At 41.8% G+C, this 23,155-nt stretch overlaps 1 protein-coding gene and 1 pseudogene across 6 annotated transcripts in view; both read left to right on the plus strand.

The window, feature by feature from the left end:
- The window catches only part of NBAS (neuroblastoma amplified sequence), a 315,339-nt gene that overhangs the window by 119,465 nt on the left and 172,719 nt on the right, over window positions 1–23,155 (plus strand). For all 6 annotated transcript variants that reach the window (XM_029938273.1, XM_029938274.1, XM_029938276.1 and 3 more), the window contains 4 exons: window positions 3,442–3,627; window positions 5,339–5,512; window positions 14,851–14,984; window positions 21,585–21,647. In XM_029938273.1, coding sequence (XP_029794133.1) covers window positions 3,442–3,627; window positions 5,339–5,512; window positions 14,851–14,984; window positions 21,585–21,647 — 557 coding nt within the window. The remainder of the gene's footprint in view (window positions 1–3,441; window positions 3,628–5,338; window positions 5,513–14,850; window positions 14,985–21,584; window positions 21,648–23,155) is intronic.
- Window positions 11,476–11,581, plus strand: LOC115291003 (annotated as a pseudogene).

Raw genomic sequence — 23,155 nt, forward strand, 5'->3', positions numbered from 1 at the left:
ATGGGAGGTTGTGGGTAGGTGGGGGCAGAGGCCGTGTGGGAAGTTGCTGTGCCCTCTGCTCAGTTTTGCTGTCAGCCTACCACTGCTCTAGTACGTAAAGTCTATTAAAAAAATTAAACAGAATGGGCACTGCAGAGCTTTTTGAAATTAAGAAAATTTTTAACGTTTATTTTTGAGAGCGAGCGAGCGAGCGAGAGCACACTCACCAGGGGCAGAGGGGCAGAGAGAGAGAGAGGGATGGAGAGAATTCCAAGCAGGCTCCAGGCCATCAGTTCAGAGCCCGATGTGAGGCTTGACTCCACGAGCCGTGAGATCATGACCTGAGCCAAAGTCGGATGTTCAACTGACTGAGCCACCCAGGCCCCCCTGAAATTTAAGTTTTTTTTAACAGTCTAACAATAATTCCTGTACATCTTAAATTCATCTTTTGAGGAATTGGGAATAATCATAAAGAAAGAAAAGTGATTTGGGGGTGCTTTATTTATCTGCTTTGTGTTCTTTCATCTCTTTGCTTTAATTAAAAACCCTTCTACCGGAAGTCTTGCTCTTTTGCTCCATTTTATTCATTAATGTTTCATGTGGCTTATGCTACAGCGTGTATCTTACATGGGTTTATCTTTTTCATTTTTAGAGACTTAATTGATGTGGGACTTCTTTTTCCTTAGTGCCCACAAATGCCTTTAGCAGAACTTGTTTGTTGGATTAGAAAATGTGTATAATGTGAAATGTGCCCGGTGAGGGCCTGGGGTACGTGGCAAAATTGGAGTGCTGGAGCCGGCTCTCATACAGTGTCAAGTAATTTGGTTTTAAAGCATTTGTATTTCAGTAAGCACCTGGGAAGGCAACAACTTCAAAGTTGATATTAGAAAAACAAATCTGGGTCACAAAATTGGTGAGTGTATTACAAATTGCCAATGTGCTGTATGTGTTCAAACTATTAGCTACACAAAGTTGTGTTTCATGCATCAGGTTCTCTTCATGATTTCTGAAAATTTGTCCGTCATAGTTTGTTCTTTTTAATTGATACACAGGTAGATCTGTGTTTTCAGATATGAATTGTGTTCTTATTACTACAAATTAGGGAGAAAACACATTTATCTGTTGAAGTATTACCAGATCGCTCTGGTTTTGCCTCATGCCCTACCTACACACAGTTTTCCCCCCTGGTGTTTATTGGTACCATATGCAGTTCTTCTTCTTTCATTTCTTCTGTCCCAGACCGTGCCTGGGTCTCATTAGAAGGGCTCTGAGGGTGGTCTTTTAACACTGTTCCCGCGTCACCTTGCATGTGCGCCCCTCCCCCTGCTCTGCTTTTCCCATCTACCACCTCGGCCTCGTTCCCGCTCATTCCCAGAAGGTGATTTTGCTTAGTGTTTCAGTGGGAAGTTTGAGTACTCCCTTCTGTCTGTCCTTACTCTTTCCGGCTTTCCCCAGACGAGGAGGTCTCTTTTGCAGCTGGCCTGCTGGATTCCACGCTCCCACCTGCTCAGGGCTGTTCTGTCATCTTTTCTCTCTCCCCAGTGTCTTCAACCTCTCTTTCTCTACTGTCAACTTTTTGTTTTTGCTCTTGTCCTAAGTTCACTTTTGTTTTTAGAATACAACCACAAAACAATGAGAGCCACATTTCTCCCTGGCTCTGGTTGCAGCTGCCTTCCTCCTGTTGCAGCTCAGCTCGGAAGTCATTCCCTACGCTCTTTGCCATCACTTTTTCTGTGCTGCTTTGCTCCTTGTTTGTCTGGAGTCTGGCCACCCCTGCCGCTCCACCAGAACTGCTTCTTCATGCCAAGTCCCCGTCCTGCGTCACTTCACTGCCTCGCCCTCCTGCAGGCACCTCCGCGTGGCCTCTGTGATGCCCTGGCGCTTTTCCCCCCTCCTCGTCCTTGACCTATGCATTCGTTTTTGTCTCTTCTGGGTGGCCCATGTCCTCTGGCTTTGTCCCTTTAAATCTTGCTGTCCCCCCGGGGTGCTGCTCTTGTCACCAGTAGAGTCTTCTGACACCAATAAGAGCGGTTCTCTGAGCCGGTCTGCCTGCTTGTTGTTGGGTCCAGTTCCAGCTCCCCAGTCAGGACCTGCTTGCTACATGCTCTTTCTCACGTGGGCCATCTGCTCCCGCCATGCCTCAGCTCAGAGTCCTTCGGTCCTATTTGCGTCTCAGGATAACCTGCCCCTTCCTTGGCTCAGCCGTGTTTCTCGTTGCTTCGCTTCATCCTGTCTTCGGGATCCTGTGGAATGAACTCTGCTTTCACAACACGGCACGCTTCTCTGCCTTCCATGCTCTTCTCCTGCCCTCCTTCCTTGTGACCTGCTGATATCCATGGGTCCTTTTTTTTTTTTTTAAAGTTTATTTATTTATTTTGAGAGAGAGAAAGAGCAGGAGAGAGAAGGGGAGAGAGAGAATTCCAAGCAGGCTCCATGCTCAGTGCCCGATGTGGGGCTCGAACTCACGAACCAAAAGGTCATGACCTGAGCTGAAATCAAGAGTCGAATGCTTAACCGACGGAGCCACCCAGGCGCCCCAATATCCACGGATTCCTTACAGCACGTTTTAAGTGTTCCTCCCTCAGGGAGACTTTGCAACACTGGCAGGTAGGGCTGCGCGCCCCTTTCTTTGAGGCTCTACTCATTCACTCTCTACTGCAGTCTTTGATTTACCGGGTGAGATTCCCTACGAGGTAGAGAGATCATTGAAGGAAGAGACGTCCCCAGTTTTATACTTCCAACACTTAGAATGGTGCTTGGTCCGTGGGAGGTCCTCCTCACTAAGTAACTGGGAGTCTAGGCTCAGGGTGTAAGGGGGCAGGACGAGGTGTGATGACCTAAGGCCACTTTAGGCGATCTTGCCATCAGCCGAATTGCATCCTTTCATAAACCCGATCAAGTGATGGGGAGTCAAACTGCTGTGTCCTGAGCCTGCCTAGGAAAATCATTCTTCGCTTTGGTCTAAGTGAAGGGTAAATATTTGAACTGAGATAGAGCTGATCATTCAGCAAGTATTTATTGGATGTTTTTGTATATGGGAGGCGCTTTGGAAGGGTAGGTACTGAACAGGAATATGAAAGCAAACATTTTTGGTTTTGGAACAGAGTGATACAGTGAAAGTAGGATTAGTTTGGCATTATCACTAATTAGTTCCCCTTCCCCCACTCGTTAATGTTGTGAGACTAGACAAATATACGTGAAATTGCTCTTAAATTGTCATGCTCTATGAATTCAAGATGGTTGTGTTTCATTATCTTTAGTATTTCTTGCTGATTTTTTGGAAACAGTTTGCTGATCTGTTTGCTAAAGTACTCTAATGTTTTTGTACTAAATACATGTACGTTACTGATAATGTGATTTTATATAAGATAATGATAAGAATCGGATTCTGTACTGGACGCTTTTATGCTAGAAGATGTGAGAGACAAGGCACCCAGTCTTCCTGTCGCTTTTCTGTTTCAGGTTGACTGCGCATTGTCACTCATTCGACTGGGAATGGAGCGGAACATTCCTGGCTTGCTGGTTCTGTGTGATGACCTGGTTACCCTGGAAGCCTTGGTCTATGAAGCCGGGTGTGATTTGACCCTAACCTTGAAAGAACTCCAGCAGATGAAAGACATTGAAAAACTAAGATTGCTGATGAGTAGTGTAGGTTTTATTTTAACTTTCTTCTTAAGCTTTCCCTGTGTGCTTGGATTAACATGGGTCTCAAAGCCAGAGATAAAATGTCCTCCAAACCTGAGGATTTAGGAAATAAAGGAAGGTTTCTTGACTTGAAAATAGAAAAATCCAATTTTTGAATAAATTACTGAAGGCATCCCAAACTATTTTGGCTGTTCTTGTACCTTGCTCGGCCTCTATTCATACTCCTCTGTATATAACTTCTTCTTTTTTTTTCCTTTTAGCTAGCAGATTTCTAGAGTAGCTGGTCATTCCAGGAGCCATGTTTCTAGCCCTTCACCATGTTAGAATTCCCAATGGCTTCTGTATTTTGCTTACCCAAAGGTACTGGATTCAGAGGGCTGGGTGCTTGTGTGAAGAAAACATCTTGCCTTAGGGATTCGTAAGGTCAGGAGGGTTTGCCCAGCCACTTTTAGGTTCTCCTTGGGTGACCCTGGGGAGGAAGAACGCCCCCCCAGCATTAGGACCTGGTTTCTCATGAGCCCACTGAACAGGGACACCTTCAAGACCAGAACGCTGGGGCCGCGGGGGGCCAGCTGTCACAGGGCAGCCGGTCCAGAGGGGCCCGCGCTCCCCTTTCTCCCCGATTCTTCTCTTTCTTTCTCACGTGCACTCATTTTTGTCTTCCTTCCTCTCCCCTCTTCTCATCTCTCTCCCTCTTACCAGTCACCCTTTCCTCTCTCCCTCTGGCCCAACCTTCTGTTTTGCTTACTAGACTTTTCTTTCTCCCCAATAGTGCACCCAGTGAAAATTGATTTGTGTTACATGTAAGACTCCTCTTATGGGACTTAGGTGTTTCTCCTGGGGTAATTAAAAGAAGGAATTGTATAGTGTCAGGGAGAATGAGTAAAATTAGGTGTGTCATTTGGAGTTTCGTGAAGGTGGATGTAAAGGGGAAAAACAAAACAGGAAAAGGAAGGGAGAGATTCTGGGATTTTATACAGAAGACTATTCTGCAGTGGTTTCTTTCTAGAGCCTTTTCTTTTTTTATTTTTTTTTCAAGTTTATTTATTTTGAGAGCAAAAGTGTGAATGAGAAGCAGAGAGAGAGGGAGAGAGAATCCCATGCAGGCTCCTCACTGTCCGCTCAGCGCCCAGCGTGGGGCTTGAGTCCATGAGCCGTGAGATCAGATCTGAGCTGAAGACAAGAGGTAGACTCTCAGTCAGCTGAGCCAGGTGCCCCTCCTCCGAGGGCTGTTCTGTGCTCCTCTCTTTGCTTTTTTCTGTTTTCTCTTCCCATCTGTGGTCTCTCTCTCCCTCTCTCTCTTACTCTCTCTTTTTCTTTCTCTTTCTCTCTCTCCCTCCCTCCCTCTCTCCATGCACGTGCACGGACACACATACTTCTGGGGTAGAACCTCTCTTTACTCTGGGAGACCTCACGTTGGAGCAGTAATAGTAACACGTCTATCTTCCAGAGCTGGGCGCGGGCTGTGAGGGAGCCAGAGCAGCCCTGGTCCTGAAGGGGGGGCCCCAAGTGCAGCCCTCTCCCAGCCCCAGGCCGAAGCCCATTCTCCTGCTGCCTCTCAGGCTGCTGGGAGAGGTGGACCGGAGTGTCCTTTTGAGGAAGTGTTGGCCTTGCACTCTTTGACATCAGTCTCATTATCTGTGAGCATTAGAACCTGTTGTCTGGTGTAATCAGGTGTTTACTGTGTGTGTGTTTTGGTTCATTGTATTTTCAGTGTTCCGAGGACAAGTACGTGAGAAGTGCCTACCAGTGGATGGTGCCCTTTCTTCATCGTTGTGAGAAACAGTCCCCTGGTGTGGCTAACGAGCTATTAAAAGAATATTTAGTGACGTTAGCTAAAGGGGACTTACAATTTCCCCTGAAGATATTTCAGCATTCCAAACCGGATGTAAGTAGAAATGCTAACTTCTTAAAAACCTCTGCACGATTATGTCTTGTTTGTCAGTTTGTTATAGGAGGCTTTGCGACTAACTTCACTTTAAACAGGCAAGGACATGATTGTCATGTTTTTCCTTAAAAGTGTTTCAGCAAGTCAGTCCAGTAATTTTTTGGAAGTTGATATATTTTGATTTATTTACTCAGAAGCTTGTTGACTTTCTATTATGTCGATTATATATGTAGATATGAATACCAAAAAAACTAATAGTTGAAGCTAGTGAATTCTTACTATAGACAAGCACTGTACAACTGCCTTAATCCTTATAGCAACCCTACAAGGTAGGTGTTTTTTACTAATATTGGAGGGAAAGAAAATTGCGATCTAGTGTGGTTAGGTAGTTGTCCAGGGTTACACTGTTTGGAGTGGACCCTGGGTTCACGCATACGTATTCTAAGTTCACAGCTGTGTTCTTAACCAGTGTGCTTTGCCCTAACACCAGGAGAAGAAAAGATTTTTGCTTTTTAGGACCTTCAAAATATTAATGAAAATCTGTAGGATCTCATAAGGAACTATGATCATTCATAAGAACTCTTATTTTTGCTTAAGACTGCTATATAGTTGGCTCTCAAACAACGTAGCGTTTAGAGGCACCACTCCCCTCCCCCCATTTCGGTGAAAATCCATGTATAATTTTTGACTCTCTAAGAACTTCAACTATCGGTAGCCTATTCTTGACCTTACCATAACATAAATAGCCTATTAACACGTTTTGAATGTTACATGTGTTGTGTACTATATCTTCACAAGAAAGTAAGCTAGAGAAAAGAAAATGTCATGAAGAAAATCATTAAGATGAGAAAATACATTTACAGTCCTGTGCTGTATTTATAAAGAAACAATCGGCGTGCATGTGGGCCCACGAAGTTCAAGGGTCAGCTGTGTTCATAGCTGTCCTGCTACAGAATTCAAATCGCTGGTCACACTCACAAGTCATTTTGTTAAGTGCAGCATGCTTTAGTAAAGTAAATAACCTCCTTAATTTAGCCATAGATTAAATACGCTGTTTCAGGAGGTAGTGGGTCCCCTTCTATTGGCAGCGGCTCAAGCTTGATGGCACAGGCCCTCGAAGGCTCTGACTTTGTAGTGAGATTCAAAGCGTTGGACTGGGTTTCCAGCAGAGGCCACTGAAGGCCTTTTCCAATCCTGAATTCGAATCGAGTGTACTTCCTTCAGCTAACCTTTATCGCAATTTGAAGTCTCCTGAAGTGCATGGTCTTAAACCGTATCATCAAGATCAAAATGGAAATCATTGCTCAGCTAACCTAACACATTTTTTGGTTTCCGAAAGGCCTGTTTGTCAGAAATATATCTATTCTTTGGAATATATATATATATTCTTTGAAATATATCTATTTCCAGCTCCTCATAAACAGCTCCCACTTAGTAAGCTGGCTTTGAATTTGGGGTGGTTTACTGAGCCAAGGGTGGGTTGCTTATGACAGCAGAATACTGTGTGAGAAGCAGGATGGATTGGAAATGAATGTTTTATGAGGAAGAAGGAAGTGACTTTAAATTCTTCCTAGTAATCTTGTTTGTGATACTTCTTCCTTACCGAGTCTTGTAAATCCTTTGTATGTCGTCAGCTTTTTGTTGTTTTTACTTGGCAATTTAGCATGTGCCTTTTGAATAAAACTTACGACCATTTGCTTCTGTTGAAATATAAAAACATTAAAGCAGAGAACAGTGGAGTTGCCGGGCTCTTCCTTTCTGATCCAACCTCTCCATCTCTAACAGTGTTATCTTTCCACAAGAGAACTTTGCTCATGTTTGCAGATCATGACCTGTGGGAAGCCTCCCTTGGCTCACGGGTGCCTACAGGGTAAACTCAGGCCCTCTAGAGGGCGCTTTGTGGTGTTTCCGGTCTGCCTCTTTAGCCTCATTTCCCTCTGAGTGAATGTGTCAGTTCACGCACATTGAACTTCTCACCCTGTCTTCGCCCTGTTTGGTCTCTCATGCCTCTTTATGTCTTAATAGACCGTTTCCTGTGTTTGGGCTGGTCCACTTTCCTTCCTTTCCCTTTGCTGACACCTGCCTGTCCTTAAGAGCCTGTTTGAGATCGGCCCCGCTGGGGGACCTGTGACTTCTCTGTGCTGTGACAGGTCTTGTCTCCCCCCCGCCCCCACCGTAATGAGCCATGTCCCACTGCCTTCGTGTTCACATGTTTGTCTTTCCCCCCTTGTTTCCTGTGTCTGTTCTCTGTGACTCACGCACCCGTGTGTTGCCAGAGAGTCAGTGCCTCGTAGAGAGCAGGCGCTCAGGAAGTTCTGTGAGGGCGGATGCTGAGTGAGTGATTAAAACCGCGTTTCATATGATGCATTAGATCACTTGATTGCATTTGTTTGCTTTATTAGGATTGTGCTTGGAGCACGGATTCTGTTTTATTGGCCTTTTACAAAGAGATCTGCCACGTGTCACACGCGGAGTATTTATGATAATATCACAGGAGCAGTGATTTCCATGTCAGTCCACGTGGGCTAAGTTATGCCGCAGTAACAGATGATGACTCAATCTGTTTTTGTTTTTGTTTTTTTTACTGAGCAGCTTTGAAATGTTAATCTTTGTATCCTGATGTTAATGTGGACCCCAGGGCAGGATGCTGGAGAGTCCCTGCACCTCTGTGGAGTCTGTGTACCTGTGCCAAGATACAATCATTATAGATTACTTTCTCTTTTTTCTGGTTGAGCCCTCATCTTCGTACCTCTGTCTTATCAATGGGCTGGGGCAATAATATGTAAAGAGGGGAAAATGTAGTTTGGATTTTAATTGAAGATCCATAACTTTTTAGAAGAGGCATCTTATGCAAGACATTTATCCACTCTTAGTTTCCTCATCTGTATAATGGGGATAACTCTTTTTAAAGTTGTACAGATTGGAGATAACATCTAAAAAATGCTACTTATAAAATAGTCACTCAACAATTTAGGAATATTAAGTATGCTTCTGTGAGCTTCTTCCAGTCTTCTTCAACTGAAGAGCTCAGAGCAAAGTAGGATAAGATTGAAACTAGGGACTAGGTCTATTTTCTAGGGCTATAGAAACAGCTGTCTGTGGACTTTATGGTGGTAGGTAATGAACAAAAAGGATCATACTGGTAAAGAAAAGACAAGACTACCCATGGTTATTATTGAGTCTAACTTAAGAATGTTAAAGATCTTAAGAGGAGACAGGAAGTATAATGAAAAATTTGGGTAGTCTGAGCAAACATAAACCAGATTTTGAGAAACAATTTCCATAGGTATTATTATGCCCAAGATTTCTTTATCATCTCCAAAAACCAGAAACCGCCAGGGAGACCGAGTCACGCATACAAAAGCAAAGGGCTTTATTATGAGCTTAGGCTGGCTGGGCCTAAACTCGGGCTCACAGACTTTACCGGAGCAGTGGACCCATGCTGAGAGCCGATGATGACTCAATCTGAGGAGGTGAGGACGGACATTGATTTCGCCCAGCATCGTATGGGCTGTGGCTGGGCTTCTCCTGTGTCCCACGTCTTGTTCATTCCAGGATGTGGCCAGAAGAGCAGGCCCCTTTCCTAAGCTGTGGCACAGGCGAAAAGAACAAGGTAGAACCACACAGTGGCCCTTAGCGCTCAGCTCAAAGTACGTCACGTGACCTTCTGTCACCTTTCACAGGCTGGAGGCCACATCTGTGGCCAAGCCCGATGTTAACAAGGCGAGGAGGCGTAGTGCTGTCTTGGGAAGAAGGGAGCGGATATTTGGGAACAATAATACAAATATATACTCGTCCTTTTAACTGTAGTATATGCCACAAACTCTTCTTCTCTTTTATAACATCCTGATTTTGAGCACGCCTCTGTTGTTCTTTGCTTGAATGGCTCTTTGGAAAGTGGATTTTGTGAAGAAACTTGGGCAAGTCTGGATGAAGGGGATTTGGGAATAAAATAGTCTGCCTTCTCATGTTCTCTGTCTACTAGCATTTTTAAAATGCATCTGTGTATGGGAACTATGGACTTAAATTTTTTAAGATTGTTATTTATTTTGAGAGTGAGAGTGAGGGAGAGAGAGCGAGAGTGACAGCAAGAGCGAGCATGAGCAGGGGAGGTGCAGAGAGAGAGGGAAGAGAGAATCCCAAGCAAGCTCTGCACTGGCAGCACAGAGCCTCATGCTGGGGCTTGAACTCACAAACCCTGAGATCATGACCTGAGCTGATCAAGAGTTGGATGCTTAACTGACTGAGCCATCCAAGAGCCCCAGGCCTTAAACAAAAATGACAGTTTTCTAAGCCCGACCCAAGTATAATAGATTTGAATTGGGGGGAGGGGAGGGGTCTGGAATATGCACTTGACAGTCTCTCCAGTGATTCTGCTGGAAAACCACTTGTTATATGTTGCAAGTAATTCCCACTTCTGTTTTGCTGTCCCTCCTGTTGTTGTCTTAGTGATGAGGTCACTTTCGTCTGATCGGGAATCAAACTGTTTGACGTTTCAGAAAGACTTTCCCCTTTCTGGTTATCCTATGTTCCCAGAGTGCAGCCCTCCTGGGGCCTGAGTTTGGAAGCTCTGGGTGCTGACCTAGGCCCTGTACCCCAGCAGTGGCATAAATAGGAAGTCTACTTGATGCTTTATACTCTTGTCTTCAGTTTCCTGCTTGCCTACTTTTGGCCCACACTCCTTAGGGAATGGAAAAGTTCATCCTCTGTCATGCAGTCCAGTACGGTAGCCTCTAGCCATGTGTGGCTATATAAATTAAAATAAAATTAAAAATTCATTCATTCAGGCTCACTAGCTGTCCATTATTTCTGGTATTTTGTAATCACAAACAATGCTACAGTGAATAACCTTGTTCCCATGTGACTTTATGTCTTTCACTTTTATTTATTTTTGAAAGATAGATATGGAGCATGAGTAGGGGAGGTCCAGAGAGAGAGGGAGACACAGAATCCAAAGCAGGCTCCAGGCTCTGAGCTGTTAGCACAGACCCCGATGTGGGGCTCAAACCCACAAACTGTGAGATCATGACCTGAGCTGAAGTCCAATGCTTAATTGAGCCCTGGTTTTGTGTCTTTGGCACACCTTCAAGCTATGTTTCTAGAATGGGCATCCTGAGTTTAAAGGCAAGGGTTGTGTTGGTATTGCCAGATTTTTCTTGAGGGTAATCAGTCCAGTTGACATTCTTACCAGCAGTATAGAACCATGCCTGTTTCTCCACAACTTTGTGGACAGAATTCATTGCTATATTTTAACATTTTTTGCTAATGTTGGTAGGTAAAAAGTGGTATTGCAGGGGTGTTTTAATTTGCATTTAATTATGAGTGAATTTGAAATATTTTCATATATTTGAGGGGATTATCTCTTTTTTTGGTGAATTGTCCATTCCTGTCTTTCCCCCATTTTTCGTTTGGATTTTTGTTCCTTTGTTCTTTACTTTTGTAGACATTCAGATACATTGGCTTAATTAACCCCTTTTTTTTGGTGTGCATTGTGTATATTTCTTCCAGGTTTTCTTTTGACTTTGTTTCTAGTGGATTCTGTCAGGCAGAATTTTTTTTTTATGTGTAGTCAAATTGAGCCATCTTTTCTTGCCTCTGTATTATGAGTCACGGTGAGCAAGCCTTCTCCTCCTCCAAAGTCAAAGAAGAATCCATTCCTTTTCTTCCAGTACTGGTATGATTTTATTTTCATGTGTGGATCTGTAATCTACTTGGAGTTCATGCTTTTGTGTGGTGACCTGAGGGTCTAATTTCTTGTCTCAGATGGCTACTTAGTTGTCCCAGCACCATTTATTAAAATTTTGGTCTTTTCTCGAGTGGTTTGAGATGCCACCTTTGTCTTACATCACATTTCCATTTAGTTCTAATTCTAGAGTTTTCATGTTGTTACTAGTTTGTACCCTGGGACTACACTGCTTTAATTACAGAGATTTTATAGTGTGCTTTTAAAGTCTGGTGAGGGTATCGCTTCTCGGTCTTTTGGCTAAGATCAAGTGTAGTATCTGTTCTTATCAGTTTAAAGTCTGGTGAGGGTAGTAGTAGTCTTTATTGTTTTTCTCCCTAGTTTTTTTTTTTTAATCTATTCTTATAAAAGTTTGTTTCTTCATCTGAACTTTAGTACAGCTTGTTTGATTCCATAAAACAGCTTGTGGGTATATTTACTGTGATTATATTAAGTTTATAAATTAATCGAGCAAGACTAATATAATTTACTTAAGTTTGAAGGTTTATTTCATTTATTTATTTATTTCGTGCACATGGACACACATGAGCTAGGGAGGAGCAGAGAGAGCGAGAGACCAGTATCTATAACCTTCATTCATCCTGTTCAAAACGAGGATCATTCTGTTTGTTCATATCTTTTATTACTGCCTTTCAGGAATATTTAAAAATGTTCTTCATGTAGCTTGTGCACAATTTCTGTTAAATTTATTCATAAACATTTAATTTTCTTTTTTTCTATTATGAATCCAATTTTCCCTACCTTCACTTCCTCTGTTGGTTGGTTTTATATATGAAAGCTGTCCATTTTGTATTCTGCCACTTCACTAATTTCTTGTGTTGCTTCATTCTCTGGGGTTTTCCAGGTATCCTGACTTATCATCTGTTCCTCATCTACTTACCTATCGTGCGTGATTTTAAGTCATTTGTTTATTCATTCATTCATTTAATGTTTATTTATTTTTGAGAAAAATAGAGAGAGTGGGAATGGGGGAGGAGCAGAGAGGAAGGGAGACACAGAATCCGAAGCAGACTCCAAGCTCTTAGCTGTCAGCACAGAGCCTGACTCAAGGCTCCAACTCATGAACCACAAGATCATGACCTAAGTGAAGTCGGATGCTTAACCAACTGAGCCACTCAAGACTTCTTTTTAAAATAAAATTAGAATTTTCCTACATTTTAAGAATAATCTTAAGGTGTAGCATGGAGAATAACCTACTGCCCATGGTGGGGAAGACTCACTGACTTCTTAAAAAGTTTTTAAGGGGCTTGAGGTGGGGCAAACGATGGTGTAATACTCACTCCTGAAATATCAGGGCAGGCATGATGGACGTGAGAGCAGTGTGTTTTACACGATGCGATTAGACGTCTTGTGAGTAGCTGAAGAGAGGGCGAATGGGAAGTGTATTAACAGTGTGATCATTACGGTTTATGCGCTAATAGATTGCATTAGGGAAGGATATGCTGAGTGGCCCAGGAAGCAAACAAAAAGATGCCAATAGGACTATAAAGAGGGAAAAGAATTTATGTATCAGAGTAGAATGGGGATCGAGTCTTTGGACTAACATGTATTGAGCACATGTAAGAGGCTGTATAAATCTGGGAAAGTCCAGTTGAAGTCCCAGCCAAGCAGAGATAAAACTGGATTATTAGGGAGGTTTTAGATAGGGCAAGACTAAGTTTTTGAGAAGCTCCGGATAGGACTAGCCTAAGACAAGGAGACACAGTCAGACGAATAGCAGGATTAGATAAAGGCAAGTAATTGAATTCGAGTGAACTAAAATTTGCATAGAGGTTCATAGGGCCAGAACGGTGAGCTGGCACCAGGCCACGAAGGACCTGGGCAGGAGGCAGGAGGCTGGTTCTTTACCTTTCATGTTGTAGGACTGAGAAAGGGCTTTCAACATGTTCAACTCCTCAAAAGGAGATTTTGAACGTATGTGTTCAAGTATGGACCTTAATGTCCATTGATACTTTAAAGTCACAGGGAGGGAAGGACAGGAAGCAGGGACTCAAGGGAAGCATCAAGGAGTTTAGCTTCTGCTTCGGTTGGTTTTCCAGTTATTCCTTTTCATTCAAACTGGTTTGTTTTTTCATTTTCCTCTAGGAGTTGTTGATTACTGTAGTTTTCCTCAGTCTCTCCCTTTCTTCCTTTGAAATTTTCCTGAGGGGCTGTGAGAGCCAGTATTGCTCAGCCCAGGCTTTGCAGCCGGTTGCCTGAATTTGACTCCAGGCCTGACCACAGCCAGCTCTGTGCCCTGAGCAAGGTGTAGGGCCTCTCGGCGCCTCAGCTTCCCCTTTATGTAGAGTCAAACTAAAACAAGTATTAACCTTACAGGGTGGTTTGAGGAATGGAGGATTCACGCATGCACAGCACATGGAAATAGTACCTGGCACACAGTAAGAAATCAGGAGAAGTTACCAATTTTAATTAACTAAATAATAATGACTTATATCGTGCCCTGTTGTCTCTATTTAACCAGTCTGTCACTTTGCAACCTTGGATTATTCTGTCACATGTCGTTGTCAAATTAGTGGGATGTTTTTCTCAGCACCTGGAGGAAATCTGTAGCACCCTGTCACCGCGCTATTTCAGAAACAGTGCTTCCCTCGTAGCCTTGGATGCCTCTTCTTCCAAAGATGCATCTTCTTCACAAAGATGTGATTTTTCCAGTGAGAAGATGCCTTTGGTAGCTTCTCTCCATCATTTTCTTACCTGTTTTGTGAGTTTCGGCTAAAATGCTGAAAACCCCTAGGTCCTTATTATGGAAATTATTTTGTCATTGAGTACCCCGGCTCTAAACTTATTTTGTCATTGAATGGGGCTCTAAGAATATAGTTTCAACTTTCCGTTTTTACTTCTTTGGTGGTAATCATGTAAGCGTTCTTCACATGTTAATTTATCTAGTCCTCACAACAGTGATGTTTTGAAGATGTTGTTAATATCCATTTGTATAGATGAAAAAAACAAGGCACAGCTACAGTACTTTCATATCCTAGAAGATACTCCAAGAATGGGAGTCTGGTTTGCGATGGGAAGGGTGTATCCTATAGAAGACGGTAGTGACCCAAAGTAGCCGTTCTTTCTGCAGCAGAGTGAGCTTTGCTCTGCAATTTGAATATTACTGCATTACAGTGTGACTTCTTTTGAATAGAACGTCAGTGCTGTTTAGTTACATGACTAATACATGATGCGTGCTGAAAAATAGTAGGTTCGAACATCTCTGAATATTAGTTAAGGAATTTTATATATTTTTGTAATTGAAACACATAAAATTTGGCTTTAGGGTTAGAAATGTTTTTAATGAATTGCCTTTTTAATTCACTATGTTTCTTCTATCTACTTTATCTTGAATGGGTCATAAATTGAAGAATCTGTTTTCAGCAGATGCAAAGCTTATGGGTACAAATTATCTTTTCTAGCTGATTCTGTAATTAAAATGTGATTTCATTTAGAATTATTGAAGACCCCAAAGTCTGTAAGCTAAAGAAAAATCAAGATTTGTTTTTGCGGCTGATTAATTGCACTATTTAATATTCTGTTGACAGTGGGACTGGGCTATGGAAAAGCTGACTATAAATCTGACGGTTAGTACAGCATGCTCTGTTTTCTCCAGCTGCAGCAAAAAATCATTCCTGATCAGGACCAGCTGATGGCAGTCGCCCTCGAGTGCATCTACAACTGCGAACGGAGTGACCAGCTGTCCCTTTGCTATGACATACTGGAGTGTCTTCCACAGAGAGGATACGGGTGAGGCTCCCGAGCAAGCGTGTCAGTCTTGTCTCGTTTGTCCTTCCAGCGGACACGAAGATGCCGCTTCCCTGAGTGTTCGTTAGGGAGAATTTGGGGAATGTAAAACAACGTGTAGAAGAAAATGAATCATCCGCAAATCTGTAGCCTAGAGATAAACTTCTATTTTCCCGCAGTGTCTGAGTGGTCACTGTGATTTTGTCAACCCTGATAAATGACCCACTAAAGAACAAACAAAAATACCACCACCACAACAAAAAATACTGTTTTCAGTTGTGTTTCTCATGAAGTTTTTTTTTTTTTCATTTTTATGGGCTTACGGTATTCTAGGAAGTATTTGTTCTTGGGCCTTGGCCTACAGTAATCGTGTTAAGTAATACTGTATGAATATAAATAATTTTATTTCACTTTATTTTTCTTTCAGTTTTACTGAGCTGTGATTAATACACAGCACTGTATAAATTTGAGGTGTTGAACGTAATGACTTGATATCCAGATACTGTAAAGCGACCACAGTCTGTCTAGTTATTAACATCCCTCATCTTCTGCAGATACAAAAATAAATAAATAAAAATAAAAACGTTTTCTACCTTGAGATGAGATCTTTTACTCTCATAGCAACTTTGAAATATGGCATGCAGCGGCGGTTTGGTGGGTTTCAGTTGGTTGCCCAGAATGTTCCGTGACGGGACCATGTCGCCGCCTCACCCTCCTAGTGCGTTACATCCCCTGTGTGTACGTCTCTTACGCCTGGCAGTGTATCCCTCCCACCACCTATATCCGGTACCCACACCACCCACTCCTGTCTCCTCTAGCCACAAATCTGATCTTTTTCTAGGAGTTTGTTGTTACTATTTTAGTATTTTTTTAGATTCCACATATAAGTGAGACTGTCTTACAGTATTTGTCTGTCTTTGTCTGACTTATTTCACTTAAATCTCATTCATGTTGTCATAAATGGCAGGATTTTCTTCATTTTTGTGGCCGAATAGTATTCCACTGCGGATATATAAATAGCACATTTTCTTGATTCATGCATCTATTGATGGACACTGGGATCTTTTTTGTGTCTTGTCTATTGTGACTAATGCTGCTCCCTCTCTCTTTTCCTTCTAAGGAAATTCTTATTTTTTGTGAAATGAATGCTAGAAATCACCAATTTTGCGTCCCATTGTGAAATAACTGGTTCATGCAGTCATTAATGGTACCGCAATCAGGTGCAGGATTGCAGGGGTAAAGGGTACTTGCATGGTAAAATGTATTTTTTTATTTGCAGATTTTTAGCATCTTTTTTGTTATTTCAAAGGGGAGAGTTCACTTCATAAAGTGCAAGTCTGACTGCCATCATCTTTCATCAGGCTGCCACGTGTGGTCTCACAGTGCCTGTGTTACGTGCCTCCTGGAGAGGTGCGTTAGGAAGTAAAATTGTTCACTCTGAATCTACAGGCCTTGAGCTGAGCTTCTGCTTTACAGGAAATGCAGGGGAGAGGGGAGCAAGTCCAAGAGCACCATGAAGGAAACAGATAAATGTGGACGGTGAGGCAACTCTACAAGTCAGCAGGTCTTCCTTGGAAAAGCCCGTGTCATGGAGAGGAACAAATGAGTGGGGGAGGGGAGGTGCTGGTCCGAAATCAAGAGTCCAAAGAGACCTCATCTCCTCTTACATTTTCACTATAGAGCAATGTGTGCACATAAGGAAAGTTGAGGGAACAGAAAGACTTGTGATCGATAAACAGCTATTGGCTGCCTCCCGTTCGTCCCGCTTGACTACCTGTCTTCTAGCGGGAGACACTTGGGTAGATAACGGTTTCTTCCGGTCTTTGCCTGCCTGCTCCAACACGGCGTTCTCCTGCTGCAGTGCTACAGGGTCCTGGACGGACTTCTGGGGACGTCTGCCTCTCCCTGTGCCTACGTCTACCACTCTGTCGGTTAAGGCAGTATTTTCATCGTTAGGTTAGGTAAATGTTGTTTCTACAGAGCTGGGTATGATTCTATTTGTTTTTTCTGCAACTTTTTGTTTTCCCAGGATTGGATCATTTCCCATTTATCTCCTTCAGTCTTCTGACAGAAATATAAAACTCTTTTTTACAAAGATATCTCACTCCCTTCCCTTTTTCTCATCTTCTCTCCCTGTCTCTTCCTTTTGAAGTTTCCTTTTTGGACTTGTCTTTGCTCTCGCATTTGGTGTGAGTTCATTGTTCTGTATTCTGCACCACTGCCATCCTGGGACTTTGGGGCGCCTCTCTCTTGCATATTGCATATTGGATTTCTGGGATCTCTTCTCTTCTCCTTCCCTTATTCTCTCATTTTGATGGAGCACAAAATAGTTTCCTGTCAAAGGTTACATGGAGGCATTTTTATTTGAAGACTGTCCCATGTCAGAACGATTCCAGAATTGCCCGCTTAAACTTGATGCAGGGTTGGCTGTGTCTGCAGTTGGAGGTTTATCATTGTCTTTTCCTTGTGAGTTTTGAATACATCCGTCTTGTCCTCTCCACCCAGGGTTGTCAGTCCTGTGCCATTCTAAATCACTACTTTATATATGGCTTTTTTCCTTTCTGGATATTTCAGTACCTTCTCTTCATCTCTAATGTTCTGAAATATCATAAGGGTGTGTTTTATTGTGAGTCTAAATGCATTGTTGTGCTGTTCATTTAGTTGGTGGGTTCCAATCTGGAAACTCTTGTCTTTCAGATCGTTGGGAAATTTCCTTATATTCTTTTTTTGATAAGTTTCCTTGGTAATTTTATTTTTACTCCTTTCCTTTTTTTTTTAACTCTTTCTTTCTCAATTTTTTTGCACGTTCTTCTTTGTTTACTACCCCTTTTATTCTTTTTCCCACTTTTTGATCTTTTGTTAAATGATCTAGGAGTTTCTTCAGTTTTACCTTCTCATCCCTCTTTCAAATTTTAAAATTTATTTTGGCTTTCTTATTTAAATTCCAGGAACTTCTATTTATTTATTTTTTAATGTTTTTTTTTTTTTAGCTTATTTTTGATAGAAAGAGAGACAACATGAGCAGGGGAGGGTCAGAGAGACACACACACACAGAATCTAAAGACAGGCTCCAGGCTCTGAGCTATCAGCACAGAGCCCGACGCAGGGCTCGAATTCACGAACTGTGAGATCATGACCTGAGCCGAAGTTGGACGCTTAACTGCATGAACCACCCAGGCGCCCCACCAGGAACTTTTAAAATAAAATGGTATCCTCCACTCTTGTTTCAGAGATGCACATGTACCTATTCCTCTGTTCCCTGCGTTACCCACTGTCTCACCGAGGTCTCTCATTATTCATATCCTGTTTGTTTGTATCTCTGCTTTTATTGTGAGGAACTTTCCTTCATAGCAAGGAATTCTTGGACATTAATTTATATCTAAGACATGAAAAAGCTGATTGGAAGCCTGTGGCAAACTAAATCCTTTTCATTGTAGGAGTGCTTGGGGAGTTGCTTGTATGTGAGCATCATGCTTGTCCTCTTGTTTCAGGTTTCAGTTTTTATTTTTATGTGTGTGTGATGGTGATGTTAGATTCTGTCCGTTACGTTGTAGCAATGTTGGGTAGTTTGCAGATCTTGGTCATTCATCTCACCTCATCAGGCGTCTCAGTACTGACCCCCGAGAAGGAATCTGAGCAATTAGACTCGTCAGTGGTAAAGCTAAATGGAGACCGTAGTAGTGCTGAATACATCCTTTCCTCTTTCAGTCTAGGTTTCGGGAACGTCAGGTAGCGGGAGGGAAATAACAGGGTGACTCTGCATGTGTTTATTACCTGGACCTATACAGCTATGACCATAGGCCATCTCCCATCCTTTGTCAAGAACAACAGAGGAGCATGTGTGTCTCTGGAACTCCGCCTCTCTCAGAGCCGCAGGCCTTCAGTAGGCAGCAAAAGTATGGTAAGGGGGAATGTATTAACAGATTTTGTAGCAAAGGGTCATTACCCATCATTTAGAAATCTCAACCCAGTGGCTATCAGGGTGTTAGTAGTAAAACTGCTCTTTGCGGAGGCTTACAGGAGCTGCAGAGGCCTCTCTTAACATCTGTGTCCGAGAGCAGAGTGATGGCAGTGTCTCCTCGGATGGCCCAGCTGGGAAGCGTGGCGCTCTGCCTTGCAGCTTTGTGCCTCCTTTGAATCAGCCAGTCACAACCCTTGATGTCCAAGTAATGTGTGTAATTTTTAGGAATAAATGTATCAGACTTGGTTTTTCAGTAAGATCAATTAAGCATAAATGTCAACTAGAGCTTACCTATTAATTTTTAAACAGTGATTTGCCTACTGAAAAGTATCAGTGGAATGATATTAAAAGAACAACTTTAATGTAGACGTTACAGCTACGTTACAGAATTAGTGTGGTTGTGAAGAGTATCTAGGCTAAGAAATGGCTCTTTGTCTTGGCTCCAGATTCATGATTTCTGATCTAACAGATTTTTTTTTGGTAAATACAAAAAATAGCTTGATACTCTCTTGTTTTCCATTTATTTCTTAATGATTATATTTCACATTTATAATTTTCTAAATAACATGTCATTTTTAATTAGCCTTGTATTAAAATTTAGAGCTTCAAAATATTTTTTGTGGTTCTCTTTGTTCTTCATGCCAAGTTCATCAGTTTGTATTTTGCCTGTGATTAGTTGTTGATTTTAGTGGTTACCTGATTGCCTACCAAATGGTAAACTCTGTGTTTGTTTTGCCATGAAATGAACACTTCTTTAACCTCATTAATGTTTCGTGTATCTTACGTAGGCACCGTATTCCATATGGCTGGAAAAAAACTTATTATATCTGTGAATATAAATTCACAGCAGAACAACACCGTATTCTTGAAAGTCAGTGACAAATATTTATTGTAGAGCTACAAAATGATAGTTAAGAAATTACTTTTGTGTGTTAATAGAAGGTAGCTGTGACAAATGACCTTCTGAAGGGCTTTACGTGGAGCGTACCCCAACTTAACACTCTAGGTCAGGGCCTAAAAGTTGGTTTAAGAAGATAGTGTAACTTATGTAAACTGCATGAATAATTGCCAAATAGATTTAGACCAGGAAAGATCGATCGTTTTATAAGTAATGAATCTTTTTTTGTGCTCAAGTTAGGACATTTTTAATTTTCAAAGTCCAGATGAAGAGTTTTATTTGTTCGTCTTACTAATAAAGCCTGAGACCTTGCTGGGATTCACTGCATCACTGGCAGGGGGTGGGTGGGGCACTGGGGAGTGTCAGGTACAGTGCTGCACATACTGGGGACACAGGGTTGTGCAGGACAGAAGGGACTTTTATAGTAGTGTCTCAGCTTTTGTGGAAATCCCTGCATTCACTTTTATGTGTGTTGTGCCGTACTAAACCTACTCTACCAGCCACATTTCATTAGTGTGTGATCTTTGCCATGGTAATGTTTCTCCTAGTCCCCAGTCCACATGCTTGTTAGAAAGGCCTTGCTTTTTTAAGTATAATTTATTGTCAAATTGGTTTCCATACAACACCCAGTGCTCGTTCCAATAAGTGTCCCCCTCCATGCCCATCACCCACTTTCCCCTCTCCCCACCCCCCAACCACCCTCAGTTTGAGTATTTAAGAGTCTCTTTTTAAAAAATATTGTTTTTAATGTTTATTTTTGAGAGAGGGAAAGAACATGAGTGGGGGAGGGGGAGAGAGAGAGGGAGACACAGAATCCAAAGCAGGCTCCAGGCTCTGAGCTGTCAGCACAGAGTCCGACGCGGGGCTCAAACCCACAAACTGTGAGATCATGACTGGAGCCAAAGTTGGATGCTTAACCGACTGAGCCCCCCAGGCGCCCCTATTAGAGAATCTCTTATGGTTTGCTTCCCTCCCTCTCGGTAACCTTTGCCCCCTCCTTCCACTCTCTCATAGTCTTCCATTAAGTTTCTCAAGATCCACGTATGAGTGAAAACATGGTATCCATCTTTCTCTGACTGACTGACTTCATTTAACATAGTAAATACCCTCCGGTTCCATCCACGTTGCTGCAAATGGGAAAGGCCTTGCTTTTTATCTCCACTACCTTCTAGGGATTATCTACCTGAGAGCCTTCCTTCTTTTTGGTTCCTCAATACTGAAGTGGATGCAGAGGGAACGATGACTTAGAAGAAATCTTCTGAGTGTATAGAATCCTAATGGAAACTTCTGGGGGGTGGTAGGGATATAGGCAGGCCTAGAGGAAAGCGAGTGTGCAGGGTCATGCTCCTAACCTGTTTCCTTGGTTGAAAGAACAGAACTAAATGGTGATGTTATTTTCTACCTCTTCTTAAAATAAAAAAAAAGAGTGAAATAACTTATAATTCTTTGTTGCCTTTTAGCAGAATTGAACTAAGAGTTCTTCAGTAAGTAGCTGTCCATATGGTGCTAATCAGTAATAGAGAGTATCATTTTAGCCCAGTATTTTTTCTATCTTAATTTCTTGAGTCCTGAAAGATGCTGAATGCATTCAGAAGATAGGACTAAAGTTTTGCCCAGGCAGTGTAATATTGTTGTATATTAACTATAAGAGAAACATCATTTGTTTTCCTCACGTGAATCTTGTATTTTTTGTAAGAAGCTACTCCTATAACTTAATTTTAATCTTTTTCTCTTAATCCTTTAGTCCTAAAACCGAGGTAACAGCAACTCTTCATGATATGGTAGACCAACTGGAGCAAATTCTCAGGTGAGGAAAATGAGTCTGTTGGCTCTGTCCTGAGGGAGGAGGTCTGTCCGAAAAATATTTCCTTTAATATGCCTCGTGACCATTTCCAATGTGGTTTCCTATTTGTTTGACTCTCTTGGGGGTACATTTTCTTAATGCAAACGTACTGCTAGCCTATGTAGAGTAAATAAAAAGAGCCTGGACTTTGAAGATTGATGGACCTGTGTTCAAATCCAAGCATCGCCACTTACAAGCTCTGTGATCTTTGAGCCCCAAGTTTTCTTATTTATAATATCAAACTCGTGAGATTATTGAATTAATGTTCGATAAAGTGTTTAAAATGCCTTCTACGCAATAGAAGTAAGTACACAAGAAATGTTAGTTTCTGCAACAATTATTGTATCTCTCAGCAAACCATGTTTATTATACTCCCACCTTTCATTTTTTGGGCATATTACATTTGATTGACTATCTGAATTAGATCAAACTACACCAGAGCCTTCAAGTAACTCCGCGGTAATATTCTTTAGGGCCAAAATGAAGCATTAAACTTTCTATCTTGGAGCCTGAAATCTCCTGATTTACCATTTAGGAAGTCATGTGTTGTTTACTGGTATTTACATGTGAATGTGAAGATGCTTGAGTAATTTTTAATATATGTATTAAAATTTTAGAGATAACAATGTTTTCCAATATATAATTATAGAATAATAGGTAATAGCATCACTTTATAGTGGTGATATGAATAGTAAAGTATAATTTGGAGTCTACTAATTAGAAGTTTTATTCACTTAATTTAAGGGGCTTGAGTATAAAAATGTTTCAAGTTGTATTTAAGGAAACAGTGTGTTTATGTTTCGTGTATGAATGGGAGTTTAATGAAGAATTAATTGTTCGGTTTCCTCCAGACCTGTGTCCTCTATTTATCGTTGCCTAGCCTGGTAGGTATTACTTTGTGTTCTGAAAGTTATAGGTTTTTTTTTTTTTCCTTGAAAAATGCTTCATAAATCAAGCTTGCTCCTTCTTTTCAAGCTTCGCTTAGGTTAGGTTGGCTGTGCTTCTCTTCTCCCCAGTGTCCCTGAAAAGTTGAGCAGTTTATGTAAAGCTTAGTGGGTTGAGTCAGTATGGAGTCATTCCTTACAAACTGAGGATTACCATTTTTCCCTCTAATGAAATCGAGAAGAGTTATCTCAGAAAGATACAGTGAAATAAACAGTATATTTTACCATGCGTTCCCTGAGCAAAACCACGCATGGTCCTGACATCACAGCACGTGCTTAGTACCTCAGGGAAGCAGTAACAGCCTGTCGGTTTCTGGATGGTCCCATGCCTTTCCTTCTTTAGTTTAAGTCACTTTTTAAAATAAGAACTTTTTATTCCTGTTCCATTTCATGGCCACTAATTGTTGGAAAATGTTTCAGCATATGTGATGGCAGGTGACGTGACCCACGGGATGTGTCTTTATGAAGAGCTGGTGAAGTCTAGCCAGTCGACTGTGTGTGTCTAGTGGTGGTTCATTCGTAGATGTG

Source organism: Suricata suricatta, chromosome 4 (assembly GCF_006229205.1).
Source record: "Suricata suricatta isolate VVHF042 chromosome 4, meerkat_22Aug2017_6uvM2_HiC, whole genome shotgun sequence".
NCBI classification, from domain to species: Eukaryota; Metazoa; Chordata; class Mammalia; order Carnivora; family Herpestidae; genus Suricata; species Suricata suricatta.